The 12,080-nt window shown below is 42.7% G+C and overlaps 1 protein-coding gene across 3 annotated transcripts in view; it reads right to left on the bottom strand.

The window, feature by feature from the left end:
* Positions 1–1,298: 1,298 nt before the first annotated feature.
* b4galnt1b (beta-1,4-N-acetyl-galactosaminyl transferase 1b) overlaps positions 1,299–12,080 on the bottom strand; it is a 31,881-nt gene continuing 21,099 nt past the window's right edge. For all 3 annotated transcript variants that reach the window (XM_010881632.3, XM_010881635.3, XM_010881634.3), the window contains 2 exons: positions 3,230–3,467; positions 1,299–2,511 (listed from right to left, as the gene is read on the bottom strand). In XM_010881632.3, the coding sequence (XP_010879934.1) occupies positions 2,294–2,511; positions 3,230–3,467 (456 nt within the window). In that variant the 3' untranslated portion in view covers positions 1,299–2,293. The remainder of the gene's footprint in view (positions 2,512–3,229; positions 3,468–12,080) is intronic.

Here is a 12,080-nt window from a genome sequence, read left to right as displayed (position 1 = left end):
GTTTGAAATAAACATATAACTATACATAAGGGAATGTTTGTAAAAGAGACTTCTAATCATGTTTTAATGAACAGTATGACAACGAAGCGCTTTGTGATGACGCAGAAGCAGGATCTTAATTTGATTGTCCTGTTTCTACCTGCACGGCAAAAAATTTAAATGTTTGTGGTGTATACAGTTTGAAAAGGCTTTTAAAGTTAAGAATATCCACTTATACATCTAATACATTTATTAGTTATGGTCCACATTTTATGTTGCTGTATGGTATTGTTCCTGCAATGTAAAACTCTTGTAAATTTAGATGCAGTATCTGTGGCAGTCAAACTGGAAGGCTCCGATCAGTGATTGATGGGTGAAATAGGCAAAAAAAAAAAAAAAAACATCATCACTTAATCATCTGAACAATAATAGTCCAAAACGAAGTAATCTCAGAGAGGAATTCAATGATATCGTCATCACGGAGTGTCTTCATTTACAAAATACGGTCTAAAAAAATGCAAGGAATGCTTTTCTTAAGCGTAAAAAAAATGGTGATCTGTAGTTTGGTAGGTACTGTAGTTTGGTTTTGGGAAACAAAATCCTGATGCAAGGGTGCCATCTATTGGTCACAGAACAGAATAACATGAGAACTTACAGTCCGGTGTGACCATCCCACACCGCAGAGGCAAAACTTGGTGGTATAGAATGTTAATTAGCTGTGCGACTGTGACCCATTATCATTCATTACATCTCACTGTATTGTGTCATCTTTCCATTCTCTTCTGTTTTTTACTTATTCTCATTATTTCAACAACCCTCCTTTCAGACTGGCTGATTATTACAATTGCTCATGTGTTTATTTCCATATATAACGTACAATGCAGCCCATAAAAATGCTATCAATCTCAACTGCCATTCAAATGTGTGCATGAACAAAACAGAAGCAAGGGCAGAACAAAAGCGTGGATAGCAGGGGTAGAACTTAGCTTTCTCTCCCATTGGTGAGAACATTAGCCGCGGAGGGCCCCCCACACCTCCACCGCTAAAACCTCATTATATCTACCTGATTTCTCAACTGAAAGATAGAGGCAGATAATATTAATATTTAATACAGTTCCCCCGCATGTTATTAGGCTACAACAATACGTACCTGCAGTTACAAATGCATTCTATACAACCCTATCTGGAAACCTCCGCATCTGGCAACACTGGTTACAGCCCCACGGTCACATATTGGTCATCATACAAATGCATTATGGAATAACAAAACAAATATAGATGTTTATCACTTCAATGTCAAATAAATAATGTACAGCAAAGAAATCATAAAATCATTTTATTCTACTTGTGATAATTTTTTCAACCGTAAAATAAACTGCCATAGTTGTCACACACCCATCGCATCCTTTAAAACTCTGCCTCTGGTGGACAGAAGCTTTTCTTAATATTTTGTTTTAGAGTACAAAATAGACCTCAGAGAAATTGCAGTAGACCAGGGGACCATTTATTCTGCATTATATTCCAAATGTTATGGTTGTGCATCATTTGCCTCTAGTATGGACCAGTCAGGGGTGCCACGGAGGATTCTGGGTAAGTGCCAGGAACAACAATGTTAAAATCCTGTAGAACATATACACCCTATGCAACTTTACTCCAAACTACCTTGGTAGACCTTTCACATTCACCCAGGAGAAATGAACCACACAGAGGTTATTGAAAGGGGTCATCATTCAGTGTTAAAAAGGAGCATGTGTCCCTGAAGGGTTGTCAGCAGCTGAGAAGTGTCTCTAGGGACAGTCAATCCCAATCCTCAGGACCCCATAGTACCACCATTCCTGTCAGCTTGATCCATTAGCTTCATTTCAGTTCAAACTTGATAGTGCAAAGGGAAGAACAGTGTACAGAAGACTCTGATCTCTTGATTAGAGTATGGAAACACGTTCACGTTGTCAGGACTGTGAGAGGGTACGGTTAATTCTTCTAAAAAATGCCAACAACAGGAATTCAGCATCTCTTTGTTATCTGTCTCTTTAACAAAAAGACTATGGTCTGACCTGTCAGATTAGATATGAGTCAGAAAACACATAGAAAACACAACTGAAGAGCCATTGTGGTGAAATGGCAGCTGTCCTCTGTCAAAATGACACTCTCATTAGAGTCTTGAGTAAAACAAGCAAGAATATTTTAAAGGGCAGAAGTATTATTGTTGTCTAAAATCTTATCTGATGGGTTACATCAGACAATGCCATTTTTAGCAAATCGAGAAGAGACAGAATGAAGGAGAGGAGAAATTACTGGTAAAAAAGTGGGTAATTTAATTGTGAGTCAAACACTGAAAGTGGTTCTTAAAATAGAGGAGGCCATTTTTGGTATGTGTGGCGTCCGAGGAAGCTGGTGGGTAGCGGAACTTGGCATAAGTCTTGTCACTCTCTGATTCGCTGACCCAGGGGAGCTTGATCTTGGTGGCATGGTTGACAATAACATCATTACAGGATCCCACATGAAGCGAGCCAAGCCCATCGATGAAAAACTCTGAATAAAGGAGCCAGAGTAAAAGGAAGAGATTTGTGTTATGCTGAAGGCACATTCATTATCCGAATTGTTTTAATGAACAAATGCATCTAAGAAACATTAGAGAAGAAACTATGTTTTTATCATCTAGAGCTGTTATAACTAATGACACTTCAGTCTGTCAAAAGGGGTCTTGTGGCCAAATATCCACACAAGATAGAGTTGTGTCTAGGAGGGTCGTGAGGCCTCCTGTGCTATTCGTAAAAGATCTTGGCCACAAGAATGAGCGCACTGGTTACAGGGCTTATCATTGTTGGCATCTGATTCTGGCGGGTATGGTTATTTTTTTAATCATTATTCTAAGAGCAGTACAAGAAGTGCAGCTAAAAAGTTGATGTGTATTTGACAATGAATAAGTGTAGGCAGCAAGCATGGACATGAACAATTTCTTCCACTCATTTTCTTCTGCCCATTCTTTCTGCACGGGACGGTGGGGGGTATTACGGGCCCAATGTATTGTCATCCTAGCAACGTCTCTGGATGGGCCATCCTTAGGGTTAAGATTATGGATAACATAAGGGTTGAAACAGGGATTGGACATGAAGCTAGGTTTAGGACTAAACCCTACTCTTAGGACACATAAAGTGCTAAAGCCTGGCTTTGGGTAGCATAGGCTCAATTTAACCATTAGTAGAGCTCCAGTTGTGGACAGGTAGACCGGATTTAGTGCTGCACTCACCCAGATGGGCCACTCTAGCCAGTCGGGGGTCAAAGCCCACTTGCTGGACTTTGTCTGTGCGAGCCAGGAAGAAGTTGATAACCCCGTCAGTGACCACACAGTTTGGGAAGCCCTGGATGATGTGATGGAAGCCCCTCCTCATGTGCAGGCAGTCACCCTCCTCCTCCCCTGGTTCAATGGAGATGGTCTGCCTGTAGGTGGCGGTGTAGCCTGTGGCCTCACGCACTGCACCACCCACCTACATCACATGCACACAAAACACACCAGGGCAAACAAACTATGCATTAACTGATACACACGTCACACATGTAGAATGCACGAACATGGTATCCATCCAACTGTCTCAAATTGATAACGAGTGCATACTGAAGTGATTTCATATATATATATACAGTTAAGCCCAAAAATATTCATACCCATGCCAGATTTTGAGCCATAGCAAATTTATATTTCACCAATAGGTTTCTTCTGGCTGGAAAATAAATAAATGTGACAAAACACGGTAAAACATTGTGCTGGAGATGAATTATTTAACTATTTCTTTTTTTTACGAAAAATGCCATGTCCAACATTATTCATACCCCTTGAAATTGTTGCAAATTGTGTTAGTTTCTATACCATTCTTTTTTTTTTTTATTGTAATTTCCACCTTGAGAGAGCTTTCTAATCACCTATAAATTGAGAACATCTGAAGACCAGTAGTTCTCTAGTCAGTTACTGTAACGCCCTCCTCCAGCTTGGACCCACATTCACGCTCCAATGCTCTTGGACGCACCCCACGCTCCATGACTCATGAACACCCAGATCCCAGTCAACCTCATTCTGCATCCTGTGTCCCCACCTGTGTCTGGTTTATGCCCCTATTTAGTTCTGTTCAGTTCTCCCTAGTCTTTGTGAGGTATTGTTTGTCATCTTCATCTAACAGGTAGCCAGTGCAGGTAAAAAAAAATTAAATAAAATAAATAAATAAATAAAATCTTGGTGTCATATTTGATGCCACTTTGTCATTTGAGCCATTTGTGAAGAATACAGTTAAGACATCGTTTTATCATCTCAGAAATATAGCTCGACTACGTCCTATGCTGTCCTTCCCAGTTGCTGAGAAGTTGATAAACTCTTTTGTTTTTTCACGCATAGATTACTGTAATGGTCTTCTAGCTGGGGTATCAAAATCAACATTGGATAAACTACAATATCTTCAAAATTCAGCTGCTAGAGTACTGTCTGGGGCCAGGACTAGGGACCATATAACCCCTGTCTTGGAGTACCTGCACTGGCTACCTGTTAGATACCGCATTGATTTTAAAATCCTTATGTTGGCTTATAAATCTTTGCACCACCTGGCACCTCAGTACTTGACTGATTTATTAATGCCTTACACACCTTGTCGGAACCTGCGTTCCTCACGAAGCGGTCTCTTAGTCGTTCCTAAGACACGGCTTCATACTAGGGGTGATCGCGCTTTCTCTGTCTATGCTCCTAAGCTTTGGAATTCCCTCCCGGCTGACATCAGAGAAGCAAATACACTAGCGACTTTTAAATCTCTTCTTAAAACATTTTATTTCAGGATTGCTTTTACTTGATTTAAATTCCTCTGTGTTTATCCTTGTATTTAAATTGTACTGTTTCTGCTATGCTTGTCTGTAAAGCGCTTTGAGAAAGCTACTTTTAAAGGCGCTATACAAAATAAATGTATTATTATTATTATTATTATTATCTGTCATACTGAGCCTTTGGTTCTCGCTTCTGCCTCGTGCATTTCTCGTATTGATTTCCGTGTTTGACCTTAACCTGATTTTCTCCTTGACCCCGTCTTTAGCCCTTTGATTTTGTATTAATTCGCCTCTCGTGGTTTTGACCCTTGCCTGTCCGACTGTGCCTTTGCCTTGCCCCGTCAGGAGTTATTCTCCTAATAAACCGCTTACGCTCCACTTCTGGAACCAGTCCATCCCTGTCTTGACCCATTCATTACAGAATACCTCACCCTACAATGCATGGATCCAGCGGAGCTACACCACCGACTGAAGCAACAGGAGGACTGCATCGAGGAGTTGTGTCACCTGCTCCATCAGGCCACCACTGCTCCTGCTGCTTCTTCTGGTCCGTCCATTCCACCTGCTGCTCATCTGTCTATGGTGGTCCCAACGAAATACGACAGATCTCCCGGAAAATGTAAGGGCTTCCTTGTTCAATGCTCCATCTATTTCTAGCACCACACCCCTACCTTTACCACGGACACCGGAAAGATCCACTTCATCAACTCCCTCCTGACTGGTAAAGCCCTGGATTGGGCTAACACCCTATGGTCTGCAGACAGCCCCGAGATGAGCACCCTGGACCCGTTTCTGAATGGGTGTTTGACCACCCACTCACAGGGCGCAGCGTGGGAGACCAGCTATGCGACATCCGACAGGGAGACCGAACAGCAAGCGGATTACGCTTTGGAGTTCCGGACTCTGGCAGCCGGTAGCTGATTGAGTGAACCCACACTGTTGACCATGTACCGCAGAGGGCTTACCAGGGAACTACAGACATTAAGCATTAAGTGAGGGCCTGCTCAGCTTGTCTCGGACCTTGCGGAAAACCCTGCCCCCACTTCCCGGTCCAGGTAGGAGTTTTGGCTCTACTGAACATCACGAAGAAGCAATTGCAGGTTTTCTTACTTACAAAGAATGTAGAGGTCTGTAATTTTTTATCATATATACACTTCAACTGTGAGAGACGGAATCTAAAACAAAAACCCAGAAAATCATATTGTATGATTTTTGAATAATTAATTTGCATTTTATTGCATGACATAAGCATTTGATCACCTACCAACCAGTAAGAATTCTGTCTCTCACAGACCTGTTAGTTTTTCTTTAAGAAGCCCTCCTGTTCTCCACTCATTACCTGTATTAAGTGCACCTGTTTGAACTTGTTACCTGTATAAAAGACACCTGTCCACACACTCAATCAAACAGACTCCAACCTCTCCACAATGGCCAAGACCAGAGAGCTGTGTAAGGACATCGGGGATAAAATTGTAGACCTGCACAAGGCTGGGATGGGCTACAGAACAATAGGCAAGCAGCTTGGTGAGAAGGCAACAACTGTTGGCGCAATGATTAGAAAATGGAACAAGTTCAAGATGACGGTCAATCTCCCTTGGTCTGGGGCTCCATGCAAGATCTCACCTCGTGGGGCACCAATGATCATGAGGAAGGTGAGGAATCAGCCCAGAACTACACGGCAAGACCTGGCCAATGACCTGAAGAGAGCTGGGACCACAGTCTCAAAGAAAACCATTAGTAACACACTACGCCGTCATGGATTAAAATCCTGCAGCGCATGCAAGGTCCCCCTGCTCAAGCCAGCGCATTTCCAGGCCCGTCTGAAGTTTGCCAATGACCATCTGGATGATCCAGGGGAGGAATGGGAGAAGGTCATGTGGTCTGATGCGACAAAAACTTTTTGGTCTAAACTCCACTCGCCGCGTTTGGAGGAAGAAGAAGGATGAGTACAACGCCAAGAACACCATCCCAACCGTGAAGCATGGAGGTGGAAACATCATTCTTTGGGGATGCTTTTCTGCAAAGGGGATTGCACCGTATTGAGGTGAGGATGGAAGGGGCCATGTATCGCGAGATCTTGGCCAACAACCTCCTTCCCTCAGTAAGAGAATTGAAGATGGGTCGTGGCTGGGTCTTCCAGCATGACAACAACCCAAAACACACAGCCAGGGCAACTAAAGAGTGGCTCCGTAAGAAGCATCTAAAGGTCCTGGTGTGGCCTAGCCAGTCTCCAGACCTGAACCCAATATAACATTTTTGGAGGGAACTGAAAGTCCGTATTGCCAAGCGACAGCCCCGAAACCTGAAGGATCTGGAGAAGGTCTGTATGGAGGAGTGGGTCAAAATCATAATGGGGCACATTTTGTAAATAACAAATTTAGCGGAGCATTTGAAATAGCACTTAAAACTCATTGTTCCTTCCACCCACAATCAGCGGGATTCATTGAGAGAACAAATGGAACAATAAACAGTAGATTAAGAAAAGCATGCGCAGAAATGGGAAGGAATTAGGTACAAGGTCTTCTGTTGGTAATCCTAGCCTTACATATTACTCCAAGCTCTAGAGGAATATCACCATTTGAAATGATGTATGGAAGACCTCATATAATACCATCCCTAACGCCTTTTAGGAATTATAGGAATGAAGCAGAAGGGACACTAGCAGAATATATGAGAAATGTAAAAAAAATAAAGAATATTGTCTCCAAAGTTGCAGCTCCGCAAGACAGTGACCAGACGATTCAATACCACGGAGTACAGCCTGGTGATTGGGTCCTCATCAGGTGATTAAGAAAAAGAACTGGAAGACATCAACGTGGGAGGGACCATATCAGGTGCTGTTAACAATTCCTTTCGCAGTAAGAATCAAAGAGAGAGCTACATGGGTACACATAACCCACTTTAAAAAGGTAGTGCTAAGAGAGGGAGAATAGACAAACTATCGAAGGAGACATATTGTTCGAAGGAAGAAGACTGGGCTACAAAGGGAGTTGTTTTTATAGTGAACAACTGTCTCAAACCTGGTGAAGAAAACAACAGATTCCTGAGAACATAGTTGTCTCTGACAATGTTTGTCGTCATTCTCGGACAACCTGAGAAGGGAGTCACTCTATACGTACAAGAGGGAAAAAACTCTATATTTACAATAGATTTCTGTGAAATATTTGAGTGTAATGATTTGGAGGCTCTGCAATATGCTTCTGCTCATAAATATCTATGTCAAGTAGAAGTTAGTGCACCACCAAGATGTTGAGGTTGGGGATGAGTATGGTGGACCACTGATCCACAAGGTTGGACATACCAGTCCCCGAATTCCAATAGTTTGAAAACATTGAAACAGCGATATTCGATCCTCAGATGTGTTTTTCCCCAACCATGTGACTGAAACCAGTGTAATCCCATTTACATTACAATAAAAGATCCTCAGAAGATTGACAATAGGACACTTGTAATGGGAGTAGATGCTACAGGAAGAAATCCCCAGGGAAATATTAGGATTGTCGTAGTAAAGAGACCAGAACCGTCTTCAGATCCTGGGACTACGAGAACTCCTGTTACTGTGTCCCCAGGGACAGGATTAATAGATGAATAACAGACAAATTAAGTTGTAAAAATAATAGCGCTTAAGGACCTTCATGAAACGATAGAAGTGGAAACAGGATACCAGGATACTAATTTGTGGTTAGACTGGTTACAATATACTTCCCGAACTGTTGTCAAGGAAAAATGCTATGCATGTATGCATCTATTACAACCAACAGAGATCCATCAATTACTCTAGAGATGCTATCATGGGGTTCGGCAGAACATACCGCGGCAACCAGTCTGAGGGCGTGGCAGAACAGGATGGCTTTAGACATGCTGCTAGCTGAAAAAGGGGGGGTTTGTGTGATGGTTGGATCTATGTGTTGTACTTTTATCCCAAATAATACAGCTCCAGATAGTTACCAAGGCACTTAAGGGTCTGATCACGTTGGCGAACGAGATGGCAGAGAATTCTGGAGTGGATACGACTTTACCTGGTTGGATGGATTCTCTGTTTGGGAGATGGAAACCCATCGTCCTAGCGGTTATGACTACTGTTTTAATATCAATAGCCATATTAGCATTGTGTGGATGTTGTATTATACCATGTGTCAGAGGTTTGGCCATGACAGCAATTGAGAAGTCTGTTTCTGGCCAAATGTTTCAGTTATCAGGGCCCTATGATGACCACGATCTATATCCTGATCGCGGAGACTACCTGATCATACTAATGAATCTGATGAAGTAGTTTTGGAAGAAGAATGATCAATGCATTGAAAATCCTAACCAGAGTGATGTAATTGTGAAAATAGTTTAAGGGGATGTTGAATAATGATAAATGATACACAGGGGGGAGTGTTGGATAAAATACGTTTATCAATATTTACTAGAGAATTGTGCTTACATGAGTAATCTTTGATTAACCTTAATGTCACCCATAGATTAAAGCTTGTGCAAGAATTGACATTAAGTGTTGATGTGGTTTCCTATTATTTGCTGGCTTTAATTATTTGCTGGTGGACGACTGGTTCAAACGCAGCGAGCAGGTGTGGGAGACGGGCCATCGACACCTGGAACAGGAATCCCAAAGGACATGGCAGAACAGGATGGCTTTAGACATGCTGACCGTCGACGACAACCCACGCCTACGTTTCAGACGGGCCAACGCGTCTGGTTGTCCACTCGGGATCTTCGGCTGCGCCTCCCCAGCAAAGAAGCTCCTTCCCGGGTACATCGGCACCTTTAAGACTATCAGGAGGATCAATCCTGTCACGTACCATCTCCTGCTGCCCCATCAATACCGGATTCATCTTGCTTTTCACGTGTCCCTGCTCAAGCCTGTTTTCTATAGCCCTCTGCTTCCTCCTGCCCCCCTTTCTATAGCCCTTTCCTCCTTTGGAAATAGGCAGGACACCTGCTTACTCAGCCCGCGGTCGTTGGGAGCCTCCCGTGGCCGGGGTGATACTGTGACACCCTCCTCCGACTTGGACCCGCATCCACGCTCCACTGCTCCTGAACGCACCCCACGCTCCACTGCTCCTGAACACACCCCACGCTCCACTGCTCCTGAACACACCCCACGCTCCACTGCTCCTGAACGCACCCCACGCTCCACTGCTCCTGAACGCACCCCACGCTCCACTGCTCCTGAACGCACCCCACGCTCCACCACTCTTGAACTGCTCCACTGCTCCTGAACGCACCCCACGCTCCACCGCTCCTGAACGCACCCCACGCTCCAACGCTCCTGAACGCATCCACGCTCCACTGCTCCTGAACGCACCTCACGCTCCACCGATCCTGAACGCAACTCACGCTCCACCACTCCTGAACGCACCCCAAGCTCCACTGCTCCTAAACGCACCCCACACTCCACTGCTCCTGAACGCACCCCACGCTCCACAGCGTGTCACCACCTGTGTCACCACCTGTGTCTGGTCCATATTTAGTTCTAAAGTTAGCACTTTTAAACATCCGCTCACTTAAAAATAAATCACTTCTAGTCAACGAATTAATAACTAGATACAACCTGGATTTTATGTTTCTAAATGAAACTTGGCTAGAAGACAACTGCAGTGCAACAATTCTCAATGAAGCATCCCCTCCTAATTTTAATTTTATGAGTGTCTGCAGATCAATGAGGAGAGGTGGGGGAGTAGCTGCTCTTTTTAAAGATGTCTATCAATGTAAGCAAATATCATTTGGGAACTACCAGTCTTTTGAATATCTGGGTATTGTGTTAAAAGGTGCTCCTCGCATTTTACTTATCACTATTTACCGACCTCCTAAATACTCTCCAGCCTTTGCTGAGGACTTTACAGAACTGTTATCAATACTTTCCTCAGAGTTTGACTGTTTTGCTATTGCTGGAGATTTTAACATTCACATAGATAATGCAGAAAACAATATGGCAAAAGAAATCAAAACAGTTTTAATAACTTTTGATCTGACTCAGCATGTACATGGACCCACACACTATCGTGGACACACTCTAGATTTACTTATCAGCAAGGGTATAAATATTTCATCAATTATTATTAAGGATGTAGCACTGTCTGATCATTTCTGTATTTTCTTTGATATATTGATCTCTCCTGCCATTGAAGTTAGATCTGTGTCTGTCAAGAAGAGATGCTTAAATGAGAACACTAGTGTACTATTTATGAAGGCCATATCTTTAACACCAAGCATATCTGCTGACTCTGTTGATTTTCTCCTTGATTCTTTTAACTCAAAGGTTAAAAGTGTAATTGATGATATTGCTCCTGTGAAAGTCAGGAAGAATGGTAGACAAAAAGCACCTTGGAGAAACTCGACAGCAGTGCAAAATATGAAAAGACAATGCAGTAAAGCAGAGCGCATGTGGCGAAAGACAAAACTTGTAGTCCATTACAACATCTATAAAGACACCATCCATGCTTTCAACATGGAATTAGGCAAAGCTAGACAGATTTTTTTCTCAAATATTATAAACAGAAATCTAAATAATACATGCATTCTTTTCGCTACTGTCGATAGACTAACAAATCCCCCAAGCCAGATTCCCAGTGAAATGCTCTCAGACAGCAAGTGCAGTGAGTTTGCATTCTTTTTCTCTGAGAAAATCAATAATATCAGAAAGGTGATCAGCACATCCTCGAGTAGTGCTGGGGTCAGACAGATCCAACCACAACCTGAGAAAGTAGTTACTATGTCTGATTTCGAAGAAATTGATTGCAAAGTTTTGGAAGAAACTGTTCAACACCTTAAAACATCAACATGTGCCCTTGACGCACTTCCCACATCTTTTTTCAAAAGTGTGTTAAACTGTTTAGAAGTAGATCTCATAAAAGTGGTAAATGCCTCACTCCTCTCTGGAAGTTTCCCAAACTCCCTGAAAACTGGTGTTGTCAAACCCCTCCTGAAAAAGAGCAATCTGGATAAGACCATATTAAACAACTATAGACCGATCTCAAATCTTCCTTTCATAGGCAAGATCATTGAAAAAGTTGTCTTCAATCAGCTGAACAAATTCTTAAGCTCAAACGGATACTTTGACAATTTTCAATCTGGTTTCCGACCGCATCACAGCACAGAGACAGCGCTCATTAAGATAATAAACGATATTCGCTTAAATACTGACTCAGGCAAATTATCAGTGCTGATACTACTTGATCTCAGTGCTGCATTTGACACTGTCGATCACAACATACTTCTAGACAGGCTGGAAAACTGGGTGGGGCTCTCTGGGATAGTCCTAAAATGGTTCAGGTCATACTTAGAAGCAAGAGGGT

This window comes from Esox lucius, chromosome 17 (genome assembly GCF_011004845.1).
Source record: "Esox lucius isolate fEsoLuc1 chromosome 17, fEsoLuc1.pri, whole genome shotgun sequence".
NCBI lineage: Eukaryota > Metazoa > Chordata > Actinopteri > Esociformes > Esocidae > Esox > Esox lucius.
Note: the sequence above shows the minus strand (reverse complement) of the source record. Positions and strands in the feature narration are given on the sequence as shown.